The sequence below is a fragment of the Mirounga leonina genome, unplaced genomic scaffold (genome assembly GCF_011800145.1).
Source record: "Mirounga leonina isolate KUSES-001 unplaced genomic scaffold, KU_Mleo_1.0 Mir_171, whole genome shotgun sequence".
NCBI lineage: Eukaryota > Metazoa > Chordata > Mammalia > Carnivora > Phocidae > Mirounga > Mirounga leonina.
The window spans coordinates 13,183,086-13,208,527 of record NW_023270436.1 but is presented as its reverse complement, the minus strand read 5'-3'; the positions used below and the strand labels follow the sequence as shown (position 1 = coordinate 13,208,527).

Below are 25,442 nucleotides of genomic sequence, written 5' to 3'. Positions count from 1 at the left end.
TGCAATCAGACACTAATCTAGGGTTGCTGCTGGAGGTACTGTGTAAATGTGATTAGCATCTACAATCAGCTGACTTTAAGTAAGTAATCTGGGTGGGCCCCGTCCAATCAGCTGAGAGGCCACAGAGCTCTGCAGCTGCCAGAATGTTTCATTTTCTTTACAAGGAAGAACTAAAGTGAAAGCCTAGGCTTCATCTCATGTTCGACATTGATTGGTTGGGACTGTCTGGGGTGCTGCATTGAGATGAACCTGGGTGAAGCAGGGCCATGATTGATTAGTGATGCCTGGCACAGGCCGGTACACGGAAGCTTTGACTGTTTGCTATCTCAGGCTTCAGCACTTCAGGGATGAGTAGGCACCTGAGCTACAAACTTCAAGCAGAGCAAAGAAAGAACAAATCCTAGGGATGAGTGTGATCCTAAGAAGCCTTGCAAGCCACTTATTGCCTTAGGGTACGACTAAAAATTAGCCTGGCAATTTCAAATAGTCAAGTCCATATAATGACATTTAGCCAAACTCACTTCTCTTGGTTTCCAGCAGAACCTCTCGCCATATTTCACCCCTTGGGGTCTTCTATTTCCCGAAGTGTCTGCTGTAGACTACTGAGTTCCCCCTTAGACATAGCTTTCTTACAAAGGCCAAACTACACGGAATTAGGAATGTAAATAGAGTCAAACTCCTGATCAGAATTAGCTAACTTTTTCTTAAAGGGCCAGACTTTATTTTATTTATTTATTCATGAGAGACAGAGAGAGAGAGAGGCAGAGGGAGAAGCAGCCTCCCAAGGAGCAGGGAGCCCAATGCAGAGCTTGATCCCAGGACCCTGGGATCATGACCTGAGCTGAAGGCAGACGCTTAACCATCTGAGCCACCCAGGCGCCCCAAAGGGCCAGACTTTATTTAGGTTTTGCGGGTCATGCAGACTCTGTTTCCACTATTCAACTCTGCCTTTGCAGCATGAGAGGGGCTACAGACAACACTTCAATGCATAAGCATGACTATGTTCTAGTAAAACTTTACTGAAATAAGCATTGGGTCCACAGGTTGGGGTTTGCCAATCCCTGAACTAGATTTTGCAGCATGTTGTGCTCCTCTGTAAAAAGGTTCCATGGTTAACAAGTTGGGGAAATGTTAAAATGAAATGAATCTCTGGACTGTAGGACTTCTCAGAGCCTTTACTATGTTAATGTGTAAGCAGGGCCGGAGGGTGAGAGGGTGGGTAAAACTCAGAGCATTTCTCAGTTATCTGACCATGGAACACCTTTTTATAAAATGCCCATTAACATCTCCCTAAGGCCCCAGAATCATAGTTTAGTAAATGGTATTTTGTTCCATCTGAGTTTGGTTAGATTCTGACTTTCTTGCTCACTTTAAGCTGTAACCCAATAACTGCTAATGCTCTCTACCTCCTTTAAAATAGCAATAACTGGGGCACCTGGGTGGCTCAGTTGATTACGTGTCCGACTCTTGGTTTTGGCTCAGCTCATATCTCATGGGTGGTGAGATCAAGCCCTGTAGTGGGCTCCATGCTCAGGGCAAGAGTCTGCTTGAGGTCCTCTCCCTCTGCCCCTCACCCCACTCGCATGCACTCACTTTCACTCTCTCTAAAATAAATAAATCTAAAAAAATAAAATAAAATAAAGTAACAAGAATTAACTAACCAGACAGCACTTGACCTGTGTTATTTTCATTAATTCTCATAACAGGGTTATGAGGTAACCTGATATTCCCATTTTAAAGATGGGGGACACTGAGGCTCAGTGAAGTGAACCAAGGTTCCAGAGGCAGAAGGGGCTGGAGGAAGAATTTGAACCTAAGTTTATTTTCAGGGTCTCTGCTCTTTTCACGATTCCACAGTGTCTCTAGGAAAAGACAATTTCTTGCTTGTCTGTCTTGCTCTAGAATCTTAATCTTGGCAATGCCAGAGATGGAAGTTTTTTTTAAGCATAAAATCATAGTAAACACTAGGTAATTCTAATATTGCTAACAATGAGTATCTTGGTTGCTGGCTTTCTGTTCTGTTCCAGTGAAGCCAGATGATGACAGATGGATCAGTATCTTCAATTAACAGCTGCAGGCAGACAGAGCACCTGCTAGGCCCACACCCTGACCCTGCTTACCAGCCAGGTGACTTTCTTGGGTGACCTGACCCTTTGTTTCCTCATCTGTAAGATGGGAATAAGAACAGTGCCCTTCTCATAGTATTGTTGATGAGGTCCAAATGAAATGACAGAAATAAAGCACTTTGCACAGCGGATACATATACAAGAGGAAATGCTGGGAAATGTTCTTGTTACGTCTCAAGTCAAAAGAGCTGGGTTTGGGCCTTAGCTTTGCTACCTTCAAGTACACTGACCCTTGACAACTTGCTCAGCTTCCCTAAACCTCAGTTTTGTTTTGTTTTTTAAATTTTTATTTATTTTTAAAGATTTATTTATTTTAGAGAGAGAGATGGAGCACATGAGCAGGCGGAAGGACAGAGGGAGAGGGAGAGAATCCCAAGCAGACTCCCCCTGAGAGCAGAGCCCAGGGCTCGATCTAACCACCCTGAGATCATGATCTGAGCTGAACTCAAGAGTTGGCTGCTTAATCAACTAAGCCACCCAGGCGGCCCCCTAAACCTCAGTTTTATCTGTAAAATGGGTTTAAGCAAACCTGACCATCCCCTTCCTAGGATTACTGTCTGTAAGGATTTGTTTGAAGAGGTGGGCTGTAACAGTGAATGGGACAGACAGGTATCTGCCCCTCAGAATTTATGGTTTGGAGGAGGAGACAATGGCCTGCATAATTACCAAGCAGTACCATATGTGCTGGGACGAAGAGCTGTGGGAAAATGAATGAGGGAAACTACCATTGTCTTAAGGGGATGGCCCGGGGGTAGTGGGGAGGGAGTGACATTTAGGTTGAATCTTGGAGAACCACAGAATCAATGGGTCAAAGAGGACTAAGCAATTCACAACTGTCCAAGGTTGTGAATTAGAGGAATCTCTTTGAAAATCCTTAATAAATCTAAACCGTTTCCACAATACAAAAATCCAGGGGACCCTCACCCCCCCAAAAAGCTAACTTTTATATATTGCATGTCATGAGATATGCAACCAAATCCTTACAACACCTGTTGAGGTAGCGTGGTGTGCATCCCCCCAAATTTCCCACCTTGACCCTCAGAACTGTACTAGGATGAGTTATCTCACCTGGAGTCTGTTATATTACCAGAGGAAAGGGATTTTGCAGATGTAATTAAGGTTACCAATCAGTTGACCCTGAGTTTATCAAAAGGGAGACTATCTGGGTGGGTCTAATCCAATCACATGAGCCCTTTAAAGGGGGAGAAGTCAGGATTCCACGTGCCATTTCTAGCTTGAAGAGGGAGGAGGCCACAGGAAAGGACAGAGAGTGGTTTCTGGGAGCTCAGAGTGACCCCTGGCCGACACCCAGCAAAACGGGGTCTTCAGTCCTATGACCACACAGAAATGAATTCTGCCAACAACCTGAATAAGCCTGGACGTAGATTCTCTTCTAGAACCTTCAGATAGGAGCCCAGTCTGACCAACACTTTGATTCTGACCTTGTGAGACCCTATACAGAGAACACGGTCAAGTCTGTCCAGCTTCTGACCTACAAAACTGTGAACTAATAAATGGGTATTTTTTTTTTTAAGCTGCTACGTTGGTAGTAATTTGCTAGGCATGAATTGAAAACTAATAGCAGTAGGTCCTATTATGATTTCATCTTATAGATGAGGAAAGGAGAGCGGGCAGAGGCGAAGGTACAGGGTCACACAGCTGGTAAGTGACAGGGTTTCCCAAACAGGAATTGAATGCAGGCAGTCTGGCTTTTAACCATCAGTCTGTGTTCTATGTATTTGCCTGGAACGATCTCTAACGGAGCGAGTTGGAAGCTGCATGTAGAACATTACTGTTCGATTATATAAAGATGAGTAGGATGAAGACACACACGCACGTGCCTGAATATGTATCCGATAGCTATGAAAAGATCCAGGGACGATGATTACCTCCTCGGAGACCAAACAGGTGCCTGGGGGCAAGGGAGGGGAAGGAGATTTTTCACCATATGCTCTTTTTGGCATTTTTAACTTCTGAATCCTATGACTCTGTAACCTCTTTTGAAAAATCAAGTTTATGTGTTAATAAAAAAAAAATCAAGTATCCTCAATAACTAGAGGGAGGGCGAAAGTTGGGACACATCAGCATGAATGCACAAGCACTCTCAAGAGAGGATGGAAGTGTAGGGAACCTGGTGCATGGGTATATCCGTTTCCTAGGGCTGCCACCGCCCAGTGCCATGGCCTGGGTGGCTCAAACAACACGCGTGTATTTTCTCCCAGTTCTGGAGGCCAGAAGTCTGAGCCCGAGGTGTCAGCAGGGGTTGGTTTCTTCTGAGGCCTCTCTCCTTGGCTCGCAGATGCCTGTCTTCTCCCCGGGTCCTCACATGGTTGTGTGTGTACAAATTTCCTCTTTTATAAGGACACCAGTCGGATCAGGGTTCCACCTCATGACTTCACTTCAATGTAATTGCCTGCTTCAAGGATCTTTCTCCAAGCACAGTCACGTTCTGAGGTACCAGGGGTTAGGACTTCAGCATATGAAGTTGGGGGGGGGGCGGACACAATTCAACCTATCACAGTAGGGGAGCTGACTCCGGGCCTTAAAACAAACATTTAACGTAGGGTTTCTCAACCCCAGCACTGCAGACACTTTGGACTGGATTGTTCTTGGTGGTGGGGGGGTTGTCCTGTACACTGCAGGATGCTTGGCAGCATCCTGGCCTCTGTCTACCCACTAAAACCCAACAGCAATCCCCTCAACCCTGTTGTGACAACCAACAATATCTCCAGGAAATTGCCAGAGATGCCCCTCACAGCTGGGAACCACTGGTTTAACCCCTTCTAGCACCCCCTGTACAGGAATCTGGAGTAAATGCATCTGGCCCTGGGAGAAATTCTGCACTTTTATTTAAGAATGAGGTTGCGTAAGAACCAGAGCCTAGGCCTAGGCCACCCAGGCCTGCCCTGGCATAGACAGATGTCTGCTCAGGAGGGCAGGGCAGAGAGGGGAGTGCTTGACCTCCAGAAGGGGAGAGAGACTCACTCGATGGGAAACCACTCTGAGAGCAAAAGGGCTGGGTTCAGGGCCCAGAAAATGGAGGGATTTTAATAGCACGAAAAGCCTCATGAATCCCGGAGGCTCTCACGTCAGGGAAAACTGCCTTTCTTAGCTTTTGTCCGCCCTCCCTCTCCTCCCTTGTACTTGGGAGGCGAGCCAATGAAGCTGACATCTCGTGGAATCTCACCCAATAGGAAGTTCAGGTTAAGATGATTTTGGAATTGGGAAGGGCCCTCCTCTTTCCTATTCCTACGGAAAAGACAGAAAGTTGGTCAAATGCTGGGTTCTTTGGAGAAGACAGCTGAGTGAAGCCTCTCCTTGTTTTCAGATGCGGCTGATCCTAGAAACTACCCGGCAAGCTAGGTACCTGGCCTCCTACCTTCTGAGAACCTCAAGAGGCTGAGAATCTCAAGATGACCACTTTAGGGATGACGAAGCCGAGGGCTCCTAAGAGTGAGGTCACTTGCTCGAGGCCAGTGTTTTCTGTTCTGTGGAGCTGCCTCCACTTACTAGAGCCAGACAGCTCTTAACCAAATGTCAGCTTTTATGTCTTCCCCATCTGAGAAATGGGCAGAATGGCAGCTGGCTGCTACCTGTACCATTGGGAGGTGGAATAAACCCTGTCCTCAGAATGTTCTAGAACGTGCTGTTCAATGAGCGTTCTACGATGATGGAAATGTTCCATGTCTGTGCTACCGTAAATGGCAGCCACTAGCCAGAGCTGGCTACTGAGCACTGGCCAGGGCAATTGGGGAATCGAATTTTAAATTTACCTGATTTAAATTTAAATAGCCACATGTGGTGGTGCCTGGCTGGCTCAGTCTGTGGGGCCTGCAGCTCTTGATCTCGGGGTTTGTAAGTCTGAGCCCCACATTGGGTGTAGAGATGCCTTAAAAACAAAATCTTTATTAAAAAAAAACAATAGCCACATGTGGCTTGTGGCTGTCATACTGACCAGGGCAGCTCTAGAATTTTGGATGAAGGGTATTTCATTTTAATAAAGAGAAGGAGCAGTATGTACAAGCCAGATTTTCAGTTATTTCTAACTTAATAGGACTTAGAGTGTATGATATGCATGTTTCTGGAACAAGATTTTTGCCCTTTTAACTAGGTCTAGATTAGGTTAATATAAAGTCAGGTTTCATACTTACTTTTATATTCTCAGGGTCTAGGATTGTCCATGTCAGCCAACAGGTCCCGAATAATGTCAGGGGGATTGGGGAGGGAAAGAAGTGGCCAAGAACTCTATGTTCCCAAAGACGGAAATAAAATGGGGGTGTGGTAATGCAGGTTGAGGACAAGCACTTTCAACAGGGTGGCCAGGGAGGTGATACGGTCTCAGAGTAAGCGACATAGGAGCAAGACTTGAATGATGGGAAGGAGACAGCCATGGGGACACAGGGGTGAAAACTGCCCCAGGCGGAGGGAACAGTAAGTGCAAAGGGCCTGAGAAGGAAGGCACAGGGTGCATCGGGGAGACCTTGGGGCCACTGGTGGCTGGTCCAGAGTGAGCAAGGGAGATAGTCACGGATGAGGAGATCAGGTAGCTGGGTAGAAGCCAGAACAGGCAAAGCTAAGACATATGGGTCATATAAGTTATTTGGATTTATGATAACAAGTGGCTGCTCTAGATATCCAGCCAGGGTCATGGTTTAGGGTTGAGGTTGCCGGCCAGTGGTTGCCATCCTTAACCCCATCCCTATCTCGGCTGGCCAATGAACACGGCTCTCCTGGGAGGCCCAGGTGTGAGAAGCTTCCCAACAGGCCCCCCGGTGTCTGGAGGCACCTGGGGACTGGTGGCTCACCCAGCCTCACACGTCAGGGACCACAGAGCCATCAAGCAAATCCAAATGCCAAAAGCCCTTCCAGTATCACGATTATCATATTAAAAACCAACCCACCCTCTCAGCGGATGTCATGGAGGCGCAGGACAGAGCATCTGTGCTTTGAGCCATTAGGGGTCCCTGACAGATGTGCTCTTTTCCCCCCTCCCCACCCCCAGCTGCAAATGAAGACCGTCCTTTTCTTCTGCCCAGACAAGGATTGATGAGGATTCGGAAGAGCACTCAGACAGGCAAGGAAAGGCTGTGAACCTTTTCCAAGCCTGCAATTTATCTTGAGGAGACTGTTCACATCACTTTTTACAGGCTGGATTATGCTCTGACCTGGCACATTAATCTCACTGAATAAAATAATAATCATCAGAAAAAGGGAGCTGGACAGTTGCCAGGGAGGCATTAATAATTGTCGCCCACACTTCGGCGGCACAGGGAAAGGGTGTTGGGTCCCATCCCCACCCCCTTGCCCCCAGAAATGCCTGTCTGAAGTATAAGGAAGTGAAGGAGCCATGGTCTGAGCTTGGAATACTGTACAGATGGTGTATGGGGACCCTTCTCCTAAATCAACTCTGAGCAATTTCCCAAACCACCATCACCCCAGGGAGCTTACATAGGAGGGAATATGGCCCTAGTAACTCAGAGCAGGGGTTTTGGGGAGACTCCCCAAGTTCAAATCCCTGCTCAGCCACTTACAAGCTGTGTGGCCTTGGGCTACCTCCTTAACCTCTCACTTAGCTCGTTTTCTCCTCTGGAAAACATGGATAAAAACAGTACCTGTTGGAATGTAAAATGGCATGACTGCTGTGGAAAATAGTATGGCGGTTCCTCAAAAAGTCAAAGAATTATCCCATGACCCAGCAATTCCACTCCTAGGTACGTACCCAGAAAAAATGTGTTCAAACAGATACTTGTAAAAACAAAACAAAAAAACAAACTAAAACAAAACAAAAGATACCTGTACACAAATGGTTGAAATAGCACTGTTCACAATAGCCAAAAAGTGTCCATCAAACCCAAATGTACATGAACGGGTGAGTGGATAAACAAATGGTAGTCTACCTATACAACAGAATATGATTCAGCCATAAGAAGGAATGAGGTCCTGACACCCATACAACGTGGATGAAGCCTGAAGACATTATGTATAGGGAAAGAAGCCAGGCACGGGGTCACACAATAGATGATTCCACTTACATGAAACTTCCAGAATAGGGAAATCCATAGAGATGGGAAACAGATTAGTAGTAGTTGCCAGAGGCTGGGAGGTGTGTGAGGGGGAGTGACTGAGTGAAGTAGGGAAGGCTCCATTTGGGGTGACAAGGCCTTGGAACCAGACAGAGGTGACAGGTGCCCACAACTGTGAATATACTGAATGCCACTGAATTGTAGACTTGACAATGATTACTGGTTAATTTCATAGCCTCTGAATAGGACTTCGATAAAAAACACAAAAAAACAATAGCACTTGCCTGGTAAGACAGATGTCGGAAGGAAATGAATGCCTGGCCCATTCAGAGCGCTGACTCCACATGAGCTGGTCCTACTGCTATGTGGTAACTATGAGGTTTGCAATCTTCGGCATGTGATTTAACCCCGTTTCCGCTCCGTGACAAGAGATATCAACATGTATCGTCCCAGGATTAAGACTGAGTGAGACTGTGTCTTCCGTAGACTATAAAGTCCATGAGTATGGGGTTTTTGTCTACTTTGTTCATTGATATATCCCCAGTGCCTAGAACGGTGCCTGATGCACAGTTGGCATTCAGGCAGTATTTCTTGAATGAATGGCATTGCCTAACACAATGCCTAGCTTCTGGTAACTGCTTAGTGATGCTTGGCCATATTTACTATTATTAGTTTGGCATCCAGGTTTCTTTGAGGCTCCCTATATGGTCCTTTCCAGCACACGGAAGTACTACTTTGCCTTGTGGATTTCTGTGTCTTCATGACAGAGTTCTCTGGATGGCTACCAAGTACAAGAGGTTTGAGCTGAGCTGGGAAAGGAATTTAAGCTCTAACTGCTGGTATAAGGGGAGGTGGTGAGATTTAGTGTAGCTGGCTAGACTATCAACTCATTCACTCAACCATCCATCTATCCACCTATCCATCCATCCATCCATCCATCCATCCATCCATCCATCCATCCATCCATCCATCCAAATATCCATTAATTAATTTCATCCAAATATCCATTCATCCATCCAAATATCCATTCATCCAAATATCCATCCATCCATCCATTCATCCATCCATCCATCCAAATATCCATTCATTTATCCAAATATCCATCCATTCATCCACCCACCCACCCACCCATCCACCAACCTTCCCATCCAGCCATCAAATTCATCCGTCTACCTATATATCTATTCACCCCTATATACATATTAAATGCTTCTGAGTGCTTATCAGGTGCTGGTGACCCATTGACAAACAAGCTAGATGCATTCACTTCTGCTTTCACAGAGGTGACAATCAAGCAGAGAAGGCGGACAATTAATCCAGTAATTATAGTCAGGGTGGTGAGTGCTAGAATAGGAGGAGTATAGGGTGCTCTGGGAGTCCTCCTCAGGGGCACCATCCCTAGCCTGAAGGGGCAGGGAAGGTTTCTAAGAGGCTGTGATCCAAGGAGCAGGAGTTAATTACAACATGAAACAGGGTAAGGGTCTTTGAGGCAGAAGGATCAGCAGGTGCAGTGGGTAGGAGACTGCATGCCATATAACCCACTCTGGAAACTGTACAAGTTAGTTATGCTGTGCCTCAGTGCCTCGGGAAAACGGAGTAAGGAAACATTTGCTACATGTTGGTACTAGTTGGTGTGTGTAAAGACATGAAAGAAGTAGAATCTGTCCGAAGCACAGAGAACAGGGTGAGGGGCAGGCGGGAGGGCAAAAGCAAGTGCAATGAGAAAGCAGGTGGACATGTAGGTGGGAGCAGCGTCAGAGGGCTGCAAAGCCTTGCCTGCCTCCCCTCCAGGCGATGACCAACGCGCCGCTCATTTCATCCCATATCTATTAAGTCTTTTTATCTTTGCAGCATCTCAAGCAGGGTTTTGTTAACATCTTAATTTTCCACAGGACGAAACATGTTCAGGGACACGAAGTGACTTACCCAAGGCCCTGTGGCTAGAATGTGGCAGGGTCCGGAGGGGCCCGGGAGCTCTGGCATGTGGTCCATTCGCAGCCTGGAAGGTGATCTCCTGCAGTGGCCACAGCCTTGGGAGTTGGAAGATGTGGATTCTTACTCCGATTCTATAACTGACTGGTTGGGTGTCTCATACCTTGTTCAGCCTCAGGAGAGTCAGTGAAGAGATGGCCAAAGACCCCTACTCCCTAGAACCCGCGAACGTGACCTTATCTGGAAAAGGGGTCTTTGAAGAAGTGATTAAGACTCTTGGCATAAGGAGAACATCCTGGATTATCCAGGACCCTAAATGCAATCACCTGTATCCTTATAAGAGACAGGGAGAGGGAGACTTCATACACAGAGAAGGCCACGTGGCCACGGAGGCAGAGAATGGGCAGAGATTGGAATGATGCGGCCTCAAGCTAAGAAACACCAGCAGCCACCAGAAGCTAGTAGAGGCAAGGAATGGATCCTCCCCTAACATCCGCAGGGAATGCCGCCCTGCTGACACCTTGATTCCGGCCCAGTGACACTGACTTTGGACTTCTGGCCTCTGGGACTATGAGAAAACAAATTTCTGTGGTTTTTAAGGAAGCAGACACATGGTAATTTGTTGTAGCAGCCACAGGATACTGAGCCTGACTTTTTCGTCTAGAAAGAGGCAGTAATAAATTCCCTCTCACAGGGCTGATGAGAGCCTGAAGTGAGTCAGGACGTGGCAATGAATCTAGCAAGAACCAGAATGTAGTAGTAGGTGATGAGTAACCATTAACTGCCTGTTTTTCTTATCCTTCTCTCACATCCACTTTGAGGTACAGCTTGGGCCCTGAAGCTGGAAGGCCCTGTGTGGGAAGTCCCGCTCCAGCACAAAGTGGTAACAGCCATGTGACTCGTGAAGCCACCTGCCCCCTTAACCTCCCATCTCCTATCCATTGGAGGAGAATAATGGTAACCCACCTAAGAGGAGCAGCAAGGGGCCACATAAGGTAATTCACACACAAAGTGCTCTCAGCAAAGTTTCAGGTACACAGTTGGTGCTCAATAATTGCGAGCTATTATTATTCTTTTTTTTTTTTTTAAAGATTTTATTTATTTATTTGAGACAGAGAGAATGAGAGAGCACATGAGAGGGGGGAGGGTCAGAGGGAGAAGCAGACTCCCCGCTGAGCAGGGAGCCCGATGCGGGACTCGATCCCGGGACTCCAGGATCATGACCTGAGCTGAAGGCAGTCGCTTAACCAACTGAGCCACCCAGGCGCCCTGTTTTCTTTTTTTTTAAGATTATTTATTTGAGAGAAACCAAGCATGAGAAGGGGGAGGGGCAGAGGCAGAGGGAGAAGCAGGCTTCCCACTGAGCAGGGAGCCCGATGCGGAACTCGATCCCAGGACTCCAGGATCATGACCCGAGCTGAAGGCAGTCGCCCAACCAACTGAGCCACCCAGGCGCCCCGCGAGCTATTATTATTCTAGGCAGTCGATGCTGAGCTAGCTTCCTCACATGGCTGGGTTCATGTCTCTTGCCTTCAGTGGACCCTGAAAAGCCTTCCCATCTTATTTCTGTCCAGAGATAATCAACCAAAGGCACAGGGCGGGGACCACGTGAAACTCCAGCTTCTCCGCCATGTTGCTCACACATCTGTTTACAGAGCCCTACTCTGCACGACACCACCATGCTAGGTCTTACAGACAAACTGGGGGACAAAACAGATATTCTGTATATGGGAAGACGGAGTGAACCTAATAATCACACAAACAGGTAATCCCAAAGTGTCACAGTGCTATGAAGGAGCAGGCTCAGGGATCTAGCAGGGACTTTTGAGTAGAGGCCCCGAGGACGAGCGTTTGGGGCCACTCCCTGACCATAGCAGCCCAGGCTGGGGAGGAGCTTGGACTGAAGCCAGCGTGGATGCACCCGCAGCCCTTGCTCTTAAAGTGTGCAATTTGAGAAGCTTGTTATACCCATACCCCTATGAAAACATCACTGCAGTCAAGACAGTGAACGGATCTCTCACCCCCAGGAATTGCAAGCCCTGATCTGCTTTCTGTCACCTTCCATTTTCTAGACTTTCTGTAAATGGGATCGTAAGGCACACTCTTTGGGGGTACGGTTTCTTTCACTTAGCATAATTGTTAACTATTTTAAGATTCATTTATGTTGTTTGTATCAATTCAGTTGACCCTTGAACGACGCGGGCATGAGGAACGCTGACCTTTGTGCCGTCAAAAATCTGCAGAGAACTTTTGACTCCCTGAAAACCTTACAAACAGCCTACTGTTGAACAGAAGGCTTACCAGTAACATAGAGTCAATTAACACATGTTTTGTATATGTATTGTACACTGCATTCTTACAACAAAGAAAGCTAGAGAAAAGAAAATGTTAAGAAAATCATAAGGGGGGGGGCGCCTGGATGGCTCAGTCGGTTAAGCGGCTGCCTTCAGCTCAGGTCATGATCCCAGGGTCCTGGGATCAAGGCCCACCTAGGGCTCTCTGCTCAGCGGGGAGCCTTCTTCTCCCTCTCCCTCTGCCTGCCACTCTCCTGCTTATGTGCTCCCTCTCTCTGTCAAATAAATAAATAAAATCTTAAAAAATTTAAAAAATCATAAGGAAGAGAAAATACATTGACAATTCCGTGCTGTTATTTATCAGAAAAACATCGTGTATAAGTGGACCCGTACAGCTCAAACCTGTGTTGTTCAAGGGTCAACTATAGTTCATCCCTTTACATTGCTGAGTTGTATTCTGTTGCATGCAGATACCAAAATTTCTATCTTTGTTCACCTATTCATGGAAATTTAGGTGATTTCTGGTTTATGGATATTACAAATAAAGCTGTATGAATATTCACACAAGAGTCTTCACATGGATGTGAGTCATCACTCCTCCTGGGTGGACGCCTATGGGTGGGAGGGCTGGACCCCACGGCAGGCATATGCTTCACCTTCTAAAAACCAGACAAACTGGCTTCCAAAGTGGATGGTACCATTTACATTCCCACCGGAAGCGCGTGAGTTCCGGGTCTCCCGCAGCTCTGTCCACACTCGGCATGTGGTGTGGTCTGGCCTTTCCACGTTGGCCACCATCACCCACGTGTGTGGCATATCACTGTGGCTTTCATTCCTAAAGATTAACAATGCTGAGCATTTTTTCAGGAATCTATTTGCTAGCGGTAGATCTTCTTTGGCAAAGGGTGTTTAAATCTTTTGGCCGTTTATTAATCAAAAAAGAGTTTAATACATCTGCTCTTTACAAAGGTGTGGGCAGGGTTTAGGGAAGGCAACCAGGGGTGGAGAAGCTTCCTCAGGCCGCGAGCTGTTATCCCCCTAGCTTGGGTTACTCGTAATTACTCTCCCTTGACAGAAAGCTGTCTGTGGGGGGCTGCCCACGATGGGACCTGTGAGTTTAGAACCGTTTCCCACATCTCTGAAAGGGGATGGTAGTAATAACAGTACCTGCTTCATGGAGTTGTGCAGATTCAATGAGCTTATGTGTATAAAGCACTCAGAACAGCACTGACCTGAAAGATGTCCCCATCCTGATCCCCCAAAGCTGTGAATGTCCCCCTCCACGGCAAAGAGCACTATGGATCTTGGGATGGGGAGATCATCCCGGATTCTCTGGGCAGGTTCAATGTCATCACAAGGGTCCTCATGAGATGGAGGCGGGAGTTTCAGGGTTAAAGAGGTGATGATAGAAGCAGAGGTCAGAAAGAGAAAAGAGAGAAGGACTCAACCTGCCGTTACTGATTGAAGATGGAGGAAGAACACAGCCCTGCCAACACCCTGATGTTGGCCCAGTGAAACCCATTTTGGAATTCTGACCTCCAGAACCATAAGACAACAAATTTATGTGGCAGTTTGTTACAGCTGCCGTAGACTCATATGCTAGAGGAAGAAATACCTCTGCCTCCTGTCCTTTCAGGCTTCCCACTGGCTGACCAGCTGGAAGCCGGGGGCCGCAGGAGCCCATTTGTGTAGTTCGCCCAGGTCAGCCTGAGTGGGAAAGGATACTGTGGACCGTGTCTCTGGAAGGGCCAGAGGAAGATATCCAGCACAAGTATTATCCCCATTTTACAGATGGGGAAACTGAGGCACAAGAGGCTAGGTAAGCCATCCAAGGTCACACAGCTAGGAAGGGGTATAGCTGGGACCTGAATGTCAACGTGCCCAATGCTAAAGTTGACATGTCTAACCATCGGGCCACACTGCTTCCCATTGTCAAATCTCTGCTGCCGACCTGGTACTTGGCGTGAGCTCAGTGGGCAAAGGGTAATGGTGATGGTGGTCTCAGAGGGGCATGTGGGGAGGCATCTCAGGACTTCCTGAGATCTGTTGTTTCCCTTTGGTCTTTCTTCTCATTGTCTCTTTTCTTTCTTTTTTTTTTTTTAAATATTTTATTTATTTATTTGACAGAGAGAGACACAGCGTGAGAAGGAACATAAGCAGGGCGAGTGGGAGAGGGAGAAGCAGGCTTCCCGCTGAGCATGGAGCCGATGTGGGGCTCGATCCCAGGACCCCGGGATCATGACCTGAGCCGAAGGCAGACGCCCAATGACTGAGCCACCCAGGCACCCTTCCGTGTCTCTTTTCTGTCTTTATGCCATTTTAGACTCCCTGGCACTGCCCCTGGGCATCAGACCTGTGCCTTCACCTAAGGAAACCACAGTAACCTAGGATTTTGGTTCAACTGAATAAACCACATGGTGGGGGAGTGAAGGTGAGACGTGGGGGGTACAAAATCAGACCCAGACTGCCCTGATGTGAAATAATTAAAAATTATCTCTACTGGTCTCTGCCTCCGGTTGCTGAAAATGAGCTCCTAAATCCCTTGGAATTTCCTGGAGTATCTTTGGTTCTAATGAGGTGACTCCTGGTGGGCTCCTGGATGGGGGCTGGTCACCAGAAAAACCAAGCTATGATCAGAAGCTTAGAACTTTCAGCCCTATCTCCCTTATTCCTGAGAGGGGAGAGGGGCTGGAAATGCAGTTAATGATCAATCATGCCTATGTGATACGGCCTCCATAAAAATCCCAATACTGCGGGGTTCTGAGAACTTTGGGGTTGGTGAACACGTCCACATGCCGGGAGGGTGCTGCACCCCAACTCCATGGGGACAGAAGCTCCTGTGCCCAGGACCCTTCCAGACCTCACCTTATGTGCCTCTTCATCTGGCTAATCCTCAGTACCCTTTATCTTATCCCTTATGATATGATAAGCAGGTAAATGAAAGTTAAGTGTTTCCCTGAGTTCTGTGAGCTATTCTAGCAAATGACTGAACCCAGCTGGTGTTGGAGCATTGCCTGATGTGGGGGAACCCCACACATGTGGTGTCAGAAGTATTGAGTGTGTGAGTAAAGAAGGGACACAGCAGTGTTTTCCCAATGCACTTGGCCAATGGCTTTGGGCACTCAAGATGGATGGCCAGTTCCAACCTGCTTTCCTGCCAGCCAAGGCCTGTGATGAATTCTGGGCTGTCTGAAGTTGAAAAGATGCACTGCTCTTACAGAATGGAAAGCAGGAGTCTTCAGAAATTCTTGAGTGCGTCTCCCTCTGTCCAGATTCCCTGCTTCGAGTGTTCTTGCAGAGGCACTGACATTAATTAACCCCTAAAGATGATGTCTTTTCCCAACTCTGCTCAGTCCTCTGAATTACAACAGCTATCTGCCCCAACACCTACCAGCAGGCCTTTCCTGCAGGCAAAGCACCCCTGCCACCACATCCCATCCTGTGTCCACGGCAGACATCCCTAATCGATCATGGAGTTTGTTTCTTCTGAGCCCCAGTACCCTTCCCTTTAAAAAACAACGCTTCTAAAGTCACAAAGAGTTGAAACCTATGAAAGTCATCCTTCCCTGGGAGAAGCAGGACTCAGGGCATGGCAACGTGCTTTTTTCCTTTCTCAGGTGACATTTAGATGAAAACTGCATGAAGGGCAGTTTTGAACAATGAAACTCAGAAGTGCCCTTGAGGAGTAGAGGATGGTGGTAACAACAAAGAACATGCTCAGACTCGGGGAACTGTAAGAGGTGGGTGACATATGGTGGCATCAACTCTGCCCACACCTACTCTTAAGGTGCCCCGAATACCCTGCATGATCAGCATGACTGGGGCTATCTGTGGCCACAGCTAGTGCCTACCTTGGACTTGACAGCCAGGATGATCTTGGGCAGGGCCACGACGAGGCACTTGAGGGCAATGGTGACATACTTCAGCACAAAATCAGCGATGCCCACAATCCACAGCAGGTCGAAAAAGTCCAGCGTCTCCAAGTTGGGCTTTAGGAATATGAGGCTGGGGGAGAAGGGGAGATGGTTCAGAGAGTCCAGACACTCACTTAGGATCCCCGGCCCTTCTGGGAGCCTTGTAAGTATTACCTGTAGACAGAGCCCTGAACTGGGGATCAGACATCTGTGTTCTCTTTCTGAATCTGCTACTAACTTGCTGTGTGACTTCAGGTGGGTGTCTTAACCTCTCTGAGCCTCAGTTCCCCTGAGGGCTATGCAAGGAGATTGGCCAGGAGCCTCATTAGTTAAGGTGCCTTCCAGTTTTATGAGTCCACAATAGGCTTCCACAGAGGAAGTGAAAGGGAGGGAGGCAAGTAGGCTGGCCAACACTATATAGGGAGGAGGGAAACTGATGTGCAGACACCTCTGTTCACTGTATCTCATTGTCCTGCACAGTGAGCATTGCTTATTCCCACTTTATAACTGAAGCACTGAAGCTTGGAGAGGTGAAGTAAGTGGCCCAAGGTCACATGGCGTGATAAGCATATGGGCATTAATATCAGAAAGACCTGAATTTGAATCCAGTTTTCTCCATTTATTGGACCCTGGGCAAATAATGTTATCTCGTAAGCCTCAGGGTTCTCCTCTGCAAAATGGAAGTCATTCCCTCCTTCATAGTGTTATTGGTGGGATTCGACTGAGATAACAGATGTACTACAGACCCTGCCATGCAGCACTGATAGTAACGGCAACCCTACGAGGTAGGCACTATTACGGCCCCATTTTGCAGATGAGGAAACAGAGGCACAGAAAGATAAAGTACACGCACAAGGTCCTACAAACGCTAAGGGGCAGAGGTGGATTCTGACCTGGATATCCTGGCTGTACTTAGTGCTTTCAGTCTTTATCCCATAGCAGCGCTATTCGGAGTATGTAAACCCATTCTACCCATCTGTGACCAGGTAAGTTAACCTCACATTCAATTTTTGCACTTAGCTTGTTAAACACAGACAACAAGCCATTCTCCAACTGGCATTGGTCCATGGACCACACTTTGAGTAGCACTGCTCTCTACCATCTCTGAGAGTAATGATGTTAGTCATAATAACATAATACCTAGGATATCTTGGCTGTTTACATCATTGCTGGCCTATCCTACAGACTTCACATGTCTTAACTCATTTCATTTTCCCAAAGACTCTATGAAGCACGTGCTATGATTATTCCCATCTGAGCTGGAGAAACCAGAGCACCAAGAGGTAGAGTCACCTGCCCATGGCTCTTGGCTGGAATGAGAGCCAGGATAGGAACCAGCATCCAAACTGTGCTGGTCCACTCGCTTTTCCTCCTGCTGATTCAAGGCTCTGAGCAAAGGCCACACCAAGTCCTCTCTGTCCCCCGTAAAGCAAGGAACAGTGCACACAGCCCAGCGTGGATGCTTTCTGAATGCTTCTCACATATTCTGCTGGGCTGGCAGGAAATAGCACAAACCGGGCTCTCTTATGATAGCATCCAAGGAATGAAGTGGTCTATTTTTTACTTTTATTTTAAAAAATCTATTTCTATTTGTAATAAAGATCCTCAAAGAGTCAAGAGTAGGGCAAAATCAATAAAAACAACCTATTTTGGCAACCTCTCCCGATACCTTCTGTGTCCTTTCACATTCTAGTCTTGTCTCTGGAGGATGCCTCTCCTCCAAGTTGGAGTGGCCATCCACGTTATAACTCAGGGAGAGGCTGGCACCTCTGCTTCTGCTCCCATTCTACCCCGGGACCCCGGGCTGCTTGGCTCTGCTTCTCTATTAAGCTTCTGTGATGGCAATACAATGAGGATCTGACTTCCACTTTTATCTCAGAGACACCAGCTGGTGTTAGATTCACCTGTCTGGGTTGTAGTTCACCGTCTTAGAGTTTCCTTTTTTTTCCTTTTTTTGCTTTTGGAGAAGGGACAGGGCCAAAGTGTTTTTGCAGATTGATTGCTAAGTCCACTTCCTTCTTTTCTTTTTTTTGTTTTTTAAAGATTTTATTTATTTATTTTAGAGAGAGCACGAGCATGCAAACATTGGGTGGGGGGCAAGGGCAGAGGGAGAAGAGAATCTTAAGCAGACTCCATGCCCAGCGCAGAGCCCAACATGGGGCTTGATTCCAGGACCCTGAGATTATGATCTGAGCAGAAACCAAGAGTCGGACGCTTAACGAACTGCACGACCCAGGCGCCCAAGTCCACTTATTTCTAACGTTCACTATGAACTTTAATGGACTGATGTATTTTATTGTCAGTTTCACCCCTCCTGAGGCACCACCACCACCACCTATGGTAATTCATCATGAAAGAATAGTATCAATCATGATAGGATTATGATATATCAATGTTTCAGTTTACCCAGTACTTTTCATGTATTATAACATCTGGCCTTCTGAATAATTGGCCTGTCAGGTGGATAAGGCAAGAATAACCTGGTCCTGGTTTCACAATGAGGAAACTGCCATAGGAGTTTCCATTATTTGCCAAAGGGCACAAAGCTGGTAAGCGGAAGGATGCTGGTCATTCGAGTTCAAATCCTAGGAAGATTCAATTTCTTTTTTTTTTTTTTTTTTAAAGATTTTATTTATTTATTTGAGACAGAGAGAATGAGAGACAGAGAGCACATGAGAGGGGGGAGGGTCAGAGGGAGAAGCAGGCTCCCCGCCGAGCAGGGAGCCCAATGCGGGACTCGATCCCGGGACTCCAGGATCATGACCTGAGCCAAAGGCAGTAGCTTAACCAACTGAGCCACCCAGGCGCCCAGGAATATTCAATTTCACTGTCAAAGACTGCCTACCAGGACTAAGACTCATTAGGAAAAGCTTCATGAAGCCGCAGTTTCCCCACCTGCGAAATGGGGCCAGCAATACCCTGCTGGGTCACTGGGAGAGTAAAAGGAGCTAATGGCTATGGGGTTCACTTACAAACACACTCTAGACCATTGACATTATTACAGAAGGGGGCTCAACTCTGTTGCTTTTCTCCTAAGCTTCTCTCTCCCTTTCTGTGCTGCCAGTTTGACTCAGCCCTGGTTCAATGGGGGCAGAGAGGTATAAGCCTATGAATGTGATCATGCTCAGAGAATGGCATGAGCTGGAAATTCATCCAAGTTTCTGGGAAATGCTACCTCCTCCACCCTCCATCCACCAGGACCTTGATATTCTGGGCCAGTGTGTGTGATGTGTCTTGATGACTTAGAACTAACTCCCCAAATTGCTTTTATGGAGTGGTCCCAAAAAGTGGAGAAACTGCCCATTCCTCAAGGTCCATTTTTAAAAGAGACATCCGTGATTTGGAAGCTTGGCTGGAGTTTCAGCCTAGTCCTACAGGCCCTCGCTGGCCAACCCTCTCCCACCTACCCACTGTGTGGTTACTGGGAAATGTAAGTCACACATGTGGCTTGCAGTGTGTTTCTATTAGAGAACTCTGCCCCAGCACACATATATATAACAAGAGGGTGGGACTGAAAACGTACATGACACAGACCCACTGCATCGTTCTCATGTGAGGCAGCTGTGTGTCCCAAGCCCAGCAAAGTACCCCCTACTTTCCCACCAGGGATCAGAGCTCCCCACTTGCTCACCTGTTGTACAGCTGTTGGGAACTGAACGTATAGAGCACATATAGGGTGTTCCCCGCCAGAAAGGCCAAGATCCACAAAATGACCAGCACCGACCTCTTCTCCTGGAGACAAAGCAAGAGACTTGTAGGGATGCTGCAATGCCAGAGGTGCACATTGCAAAACATTCCAGAATGTTCTCTGACAAGTAGCCACTTTTCCCTTTCTCAAAGGTTTGGAAGAAGCAGGGCTGAGGGTGTGGAGCGCTCAGTGCCCTGTGCATGGTTACAGAGCGCTGGCATCTTCCCACCCCCCTGGAACCCAAGGGGTGGTCCCAGAGAAGGTGACAGAAATGTGGAGCTTGGTATGTGAAAAAGCAGGAAGGCTCTACGGGTAGCAAGGATTCTGGAGCCGGACGGCCTGGGTTCAAATCCTTGATCTGTAGCCGCAGGGCTGGGCAAGTTCCTGAAACTCTCTGCGTTTCCCTCTCCTCATCTGTAAAATGGGTACATACCATGACTCCATTACAGAGTTGTGAGAATCGATGTATATGAAATGCTTAGAATGGTGCCTGCATGCAGTCAATGTTGGTTCACATTTCCTGTAAGGACTGGACGCACAGAGCAGGGAAGCAGCTCTTGCTCAAGGGCACATGTGTTAAGCTTCAGTGCCCTCATTTGAAAATGGGAGTTTTGCTAAGGATGAAGGAAAATTCATAAATGTAAACTTTCAGTCTGGTTTCGGCTCATGTTTCGGACTCACTAGATGACAGGATCTAGGATCCAGATTTTCCAACGCAGCAGTCGATTCAAATCTACAGGTTGACAAATTCTGCTCTCCCTTTTTCTAGCCTGGACCACGGGGGCTACTATCCTGGCCTGACCGTTCAACCCAGGGCCACAGTTATAGTGCTCAATTCAAGCTCACACACATGGCCAGCAAAGTCTTTCCTCAAACCATCCCTATTTCTTTCTCCAGCCTCATTTCTGATTAGTCCCCAGGAAGCCAAGCTGGAAAACTTTCTTGGTTTCCTGTTTCCCAGCAGCTTCTCAGCCTGAGAGCCATCCCATGGAGTTTCTAGAGGAGGTGCGGGGCAGGGTGTGCTCCTGCCTATGTAGTCTGGGAGATACACACAGACCCCTGTGCTGCTGATTCCCAAAAGCTCATCTTTTCCTGGATCAGGGCGGCTGCATTGCTGGAATAAGATGAGGTCATAACTTTCTCAGTGTAACCTTCCCTGCGGTTTTGGTAAATGCTCCACTGTCTCTAGACACAGGTCAGTGCCCCGTGCATGGTTACAGAGCACATTTCCATAGAGTAGACAAAATAAATGCATCTCCATCCACCCATTATTCCAGGAGTGGTCAAGGTTAATGACCCTAGAAACCACCTCCAACCAACCAACTGCTCTTATCAATGTGAATAATCTACTCAGCAGCCCTTCTTACTCCAATAAATAATGGATTCCAGTTTAATCCTCCTGTAAATCCAAACCAGAGGTGGAATACAAAGAGAATTAGCAATGCCCTGAGAAGCCAAACTCTGAAGGACAAAAGGGGAGAGTTCTCCAGCAGTAAGTTGATATTTCTAAACTTACAAGGGTCATGCAGAATTTCTTTCACAGAAAATGTGTATGGACAGACAATACATCAGCTGTGTCTTCATAGGGTTCAAGGATCCCTACCTAGAACACCTACCCACGGATATAGGCAGCCTCTGACCCCTAAAATTTAAGCCAAGGCAATATTTAGATGTTCCGCATTTGAGAGAGAGCCCCCAAAAGTGTCCTATTATGGTGTTGATCAACCTGCTGTTCTAATAACAGCAGAAAGGAGTTTGCATAAAGAAGATGAGACCAAGGGTCAAGAAGAACCTTTGGTCCATGCCCAGCTCTGAACCTCAACGTGCTCATCTGTCAAATGGAGACTGAGCCGCCTTCTGTGCCTCAGAGAGGCCCAGATGCTTTTAAGAAAGCCCCAGAGAATGATGGAGAGAAGGACCAGAGAGGATGGTGGTTGTTAGGGGATCGCATGCACAGTAGAAAGCATAGGCTTATTAAAAGTAGCTCAATTAAATGTTTCCTATACACCAGGCCCTGTGCTAAACACCTCCTAAGCACTGTCTCATTTGACCCCCTCTATGCGTGTATGAAGTCAGTATGAATGGTTCCTTTTTCAGAGCAGCACTGGGGACTGAGATCACCAAGGTAACCTATCCCAGGGCCTGTGTGCAGGCGGCTGGAGGGGCTGTGTTCACCCCCGGTTGAAATCAAATACTTATCTGTGCAGAGCTTCACCGCCCGACACCGCCACTTTCACAGACTGTGTGACCTCATACACAAGGCACTTAGTGTCTCTGAGCCACCGTTTCCTCATTGGGAAAATGAGCTAAGAATGATTCTGTCTCCCTCCAGGGCCGCTGGGACAAATCTGCAAGATGAACCATGCCATCTGCCCAGCTTTGTGCTTGGCGTGGTTAGCACCACGCGGAGGTTACATGGGAACTCGGGATGATGATGGTGAAGCTGGTGAACCAGCAGCGCCAGTGGGCTGGCCTCAACCGTGAGAGTGGCCAGGCAGATAAGGGTGCTGTGGGCATGTGGGGGAGACGCTGCAGTTGGGAGGGTGCGGGAGAAGGGTGGCACATCCAGGGATCTCTGTCCAGGAGAGGCAGGCAGAAGAGTGGCCTCCCGGAGACGTCCCCGTCCTAGTCTCTGTCACCTGTGGCTATGTTAGCAGAATTTATTTATTTATTTATTTTTAAAAGATTTTATTTATTTATTCATGAGAGACAGAGAGAGAGGCAGAGGCAGAGGGAGAAGCAGGCTCCCCTCGGAGCAGGGAGCCCGATGTGGCACTCGATCCCAGGACCCTGGGATCATGACCTGAGCCGAAGGCAGACGCTTAACCGACTGAGCCACCCAGGCGTCCCTATGTTAGCAGAATTTAGATGGCTATGCAGCTAACCTTGAGATGGGGAGACGCCTGGATTTTCTAGCTGGGCCCGATGTAATCACAAGAGTCCCTAAAAGCAGAAGAGGACACAGAAGGGAGCGTTCCCAAGGAGATGTGACCACAGACAGACAGGTGGGCATAGAGGTGCGGCATTGAGGGCTCAGAGGAGGTGGAAAAGGGGCCACGAGCCAAAGAATCAGTGGGTGATTAAGTTAAAATGAGAACCTGGGAAAGGCAAGCCAAGGGGATCTCCTCTGAAGCCTCCCGAAAGAACAGTCGTGTTGACAGCCGATCTTCACCTGGAGAGACCTGCTTCAGACTTCTGATCCACAGAACTATCAGGGAGTAAATCTGTATTGTTTTAAGCCACTGAGTTTGTGGTCACGCGCGATAGGCGCCTAGGACACCAACTCGCCGGGTGACTCACCTTCAGAGAGACCTGTTCTCGCAGCGTGGAGTTGGCGTAGGCAAAGGTGCTAGCCATCCCGATGCACACAGCAATGCCTGTAGGACAGAAGAGGTCCGCCACGGTCCTCTCAGGCTCCTTGGGCCTGGCCCGAACTTACGAGGCACCATGAGCAACATTAAAAAGTCACTACCCTCTATTCCTTTACGCCAACCGAGCAGCAGAGGAAGTTTCTGCAGGACAAACGACAACCCCCACTGGACAGAGGACGACACAGGCTCAGAGAAGGCGAGTGACTTGTCCCAGGTCACACAGCTGGCCGAGCAGGATCGCATCCCAGGTCTGACTCGGAATCCCATACTCTTAAGCACTGGGCACCATGAAGGCCTCTACAACCCTGCCCTGGCCCTTGGGATGAAGGGGCCCCGACCCGGCAGGTGAAGCCCCAAGCTGCCACACCCGCAAGCCCCCAGACTCACCGAGCTTGTGCTGGAAGCACACTTTGGCCAGGAGGATCAGGATGAAGGGCAGGCCTTTCTGGAGCCAGCAGACCACGGCCTTCAGCTCGGACAGGGCAGGGGCGGGCGTCCCCGGCTGCTCGTCGCCCCCCTCGTCCGAGTGGGCGCGGTGGTCCCCGCCCACGTGCTGCAGCAGTGAGCTCCCGCGGTGGCCGCTGTGGTGGAAGTGGTGGTGGGGCTGGCGGTGGTGGTAGGCGCCCCCCTCGCCCCGGCCCCCGCCCTCCTCCCTGGACGCAGGCATCTGGATGAACACGTCCCCGCCTCCGGCCGATGCCCCCAGCACCAGGCTGGACGGAAACGGGGTGGCGGGCAGGCTGCCCGCTGGGAGGCCGGGGAGACCAGAGAAGAGCGCAGGTGGGGAGGCCGACTCTGCCTTCAGACTCTCAAAGACACCGCCTTCATCCACGCTCGCCTCAGAGCTGAGCGCTTGGCTGCGATTTCTGGGCCAGGAGGGAAAAGAGAGCCCCACCAAGTCAGGGGGGGGAGAGAAAGACGGCACCCCAGTGGAGGATGGGGGGCAAACAACAGTACCAATATTGTTGCAGGCCGAATTGTTTTCCACCCCTCCCCATTCCTTTGTTGAAGCCCTAACCCCCGGACCTCAAAAGTGACTGTACTTGAAGACGGAGTCTTTGCAGTGGGTGATTAAGTTAAAATGAGGCCACTAGGGTGGGTCCTAATCCAATATGACTAGTGTCTTTATAAGAGGAGATTAGGACATGGACACACACAGAAGACCAGTGAGGACACAGGGAAAGGAGGAGGCCATCCACAAACCAAGGAGAAAGGTTTCAGAAGAAACCGACCCTGCCCACACCTTGATCTTGGACTTCCAGCCTCCAGAATAGTAACACAATAAATCGCTAATGTTTAAGCCACCCAGCATGCGGTATGTCACAGAAGCCCTAGCAAACTGAGACAGACAGTACCAGCAACAGGGTCATAATCTTCATGGAAAATTTACCGTGCGCCAGATAGTTTTCTAAAGGCTTCCCATTGATTAAATCATGACACCCTCCTATCAACTCTGTGAGTTAGGTACCAATATTACCCCCATCTTACAGATCAAGAAACTGAGCCCAGAGAAAGGAACACGTCCTGAGTCACATAGCCAGGAAGGGACAGGACAGGAGAGATTCAACTAACTCCAGAGCCTGTTTTCTTCACCACTCTACTCTACTGAAAAGCCAGCACAGATTCTATGTCTAGAATAACCTCAGGAACCCAGGGACCCCGGCCCTGGAATTTTCAATGACTCCCAGTTTCCACGAGGGCCCAGCCTTGGGTCACAGCTGATATTTGGAGGGCAGCAGACGGTAATATCAAGAAGACTCAACAGAAGAGCCACGTTCAAACCCCAGCTCCATGCTTCCTAGGGGGCTTCCTAGGGCCTTCCTAGGGGCCTTAGCAATCCGGCACTCACTTTTCTCACCTGAAGATGGTAGAAACACCATTCATACATAGAATTCCTGTGGGATCAAATTTACAACAGCCTTTTCAGTGTACCCAGCACAGAGCAGGAGCTCAATACATGGGATCCCTCTGGAGAGACCTCCGGGGCCAACTGCCTTCTCTAGTTCCAACCACAGCCTCTTGTACTGCTATCTGGCAAAGGATTCTGTGGCTCTTTGAGAGCCATTGCTGGAGGAGCAGAGAGCTCAGAGTTAC

The 25,442-nt window shown here is 48.3% G+C and overlaps 1 protein-coding gene across 1 annotated transcript in view; it reads right to left on the bottom strand.

Annotated features, from left to right (window-relative positions):
• Nucleotides 1-25,442, bottom strand: part of RNFT2 (ring finger protein, transmembrane 2) — a 67,324-nt gene that overhangs the window by 36,196 nt on the left and 5,686 nt on the right. The window contains exons 4-7 of the mRNA XM_035017084.1: nucleotides 23,736-24,214; nucleotides 23,278-23,354; nucleotides 19,921-20,021; nucleotides 16,227-16,380 (exon numbers count right to left, since the gene is read on the bottom strand). Coding sequence (XP_034872975.1) covers nucleotides 16,227-16,380; nucleotides 19,921-20,021; nucleotides 23,278-23,354; nucleotides 23,736-24,214 — 811 coding nt within the window. The remainder of the gene's footprint in view (nucleotides 1-16,226; nucleotides 16,381-19,920; nucleotides 20,022-23,277; nucleotides 23,355-23,735; nucleotides 24,215-25,442) is intronic.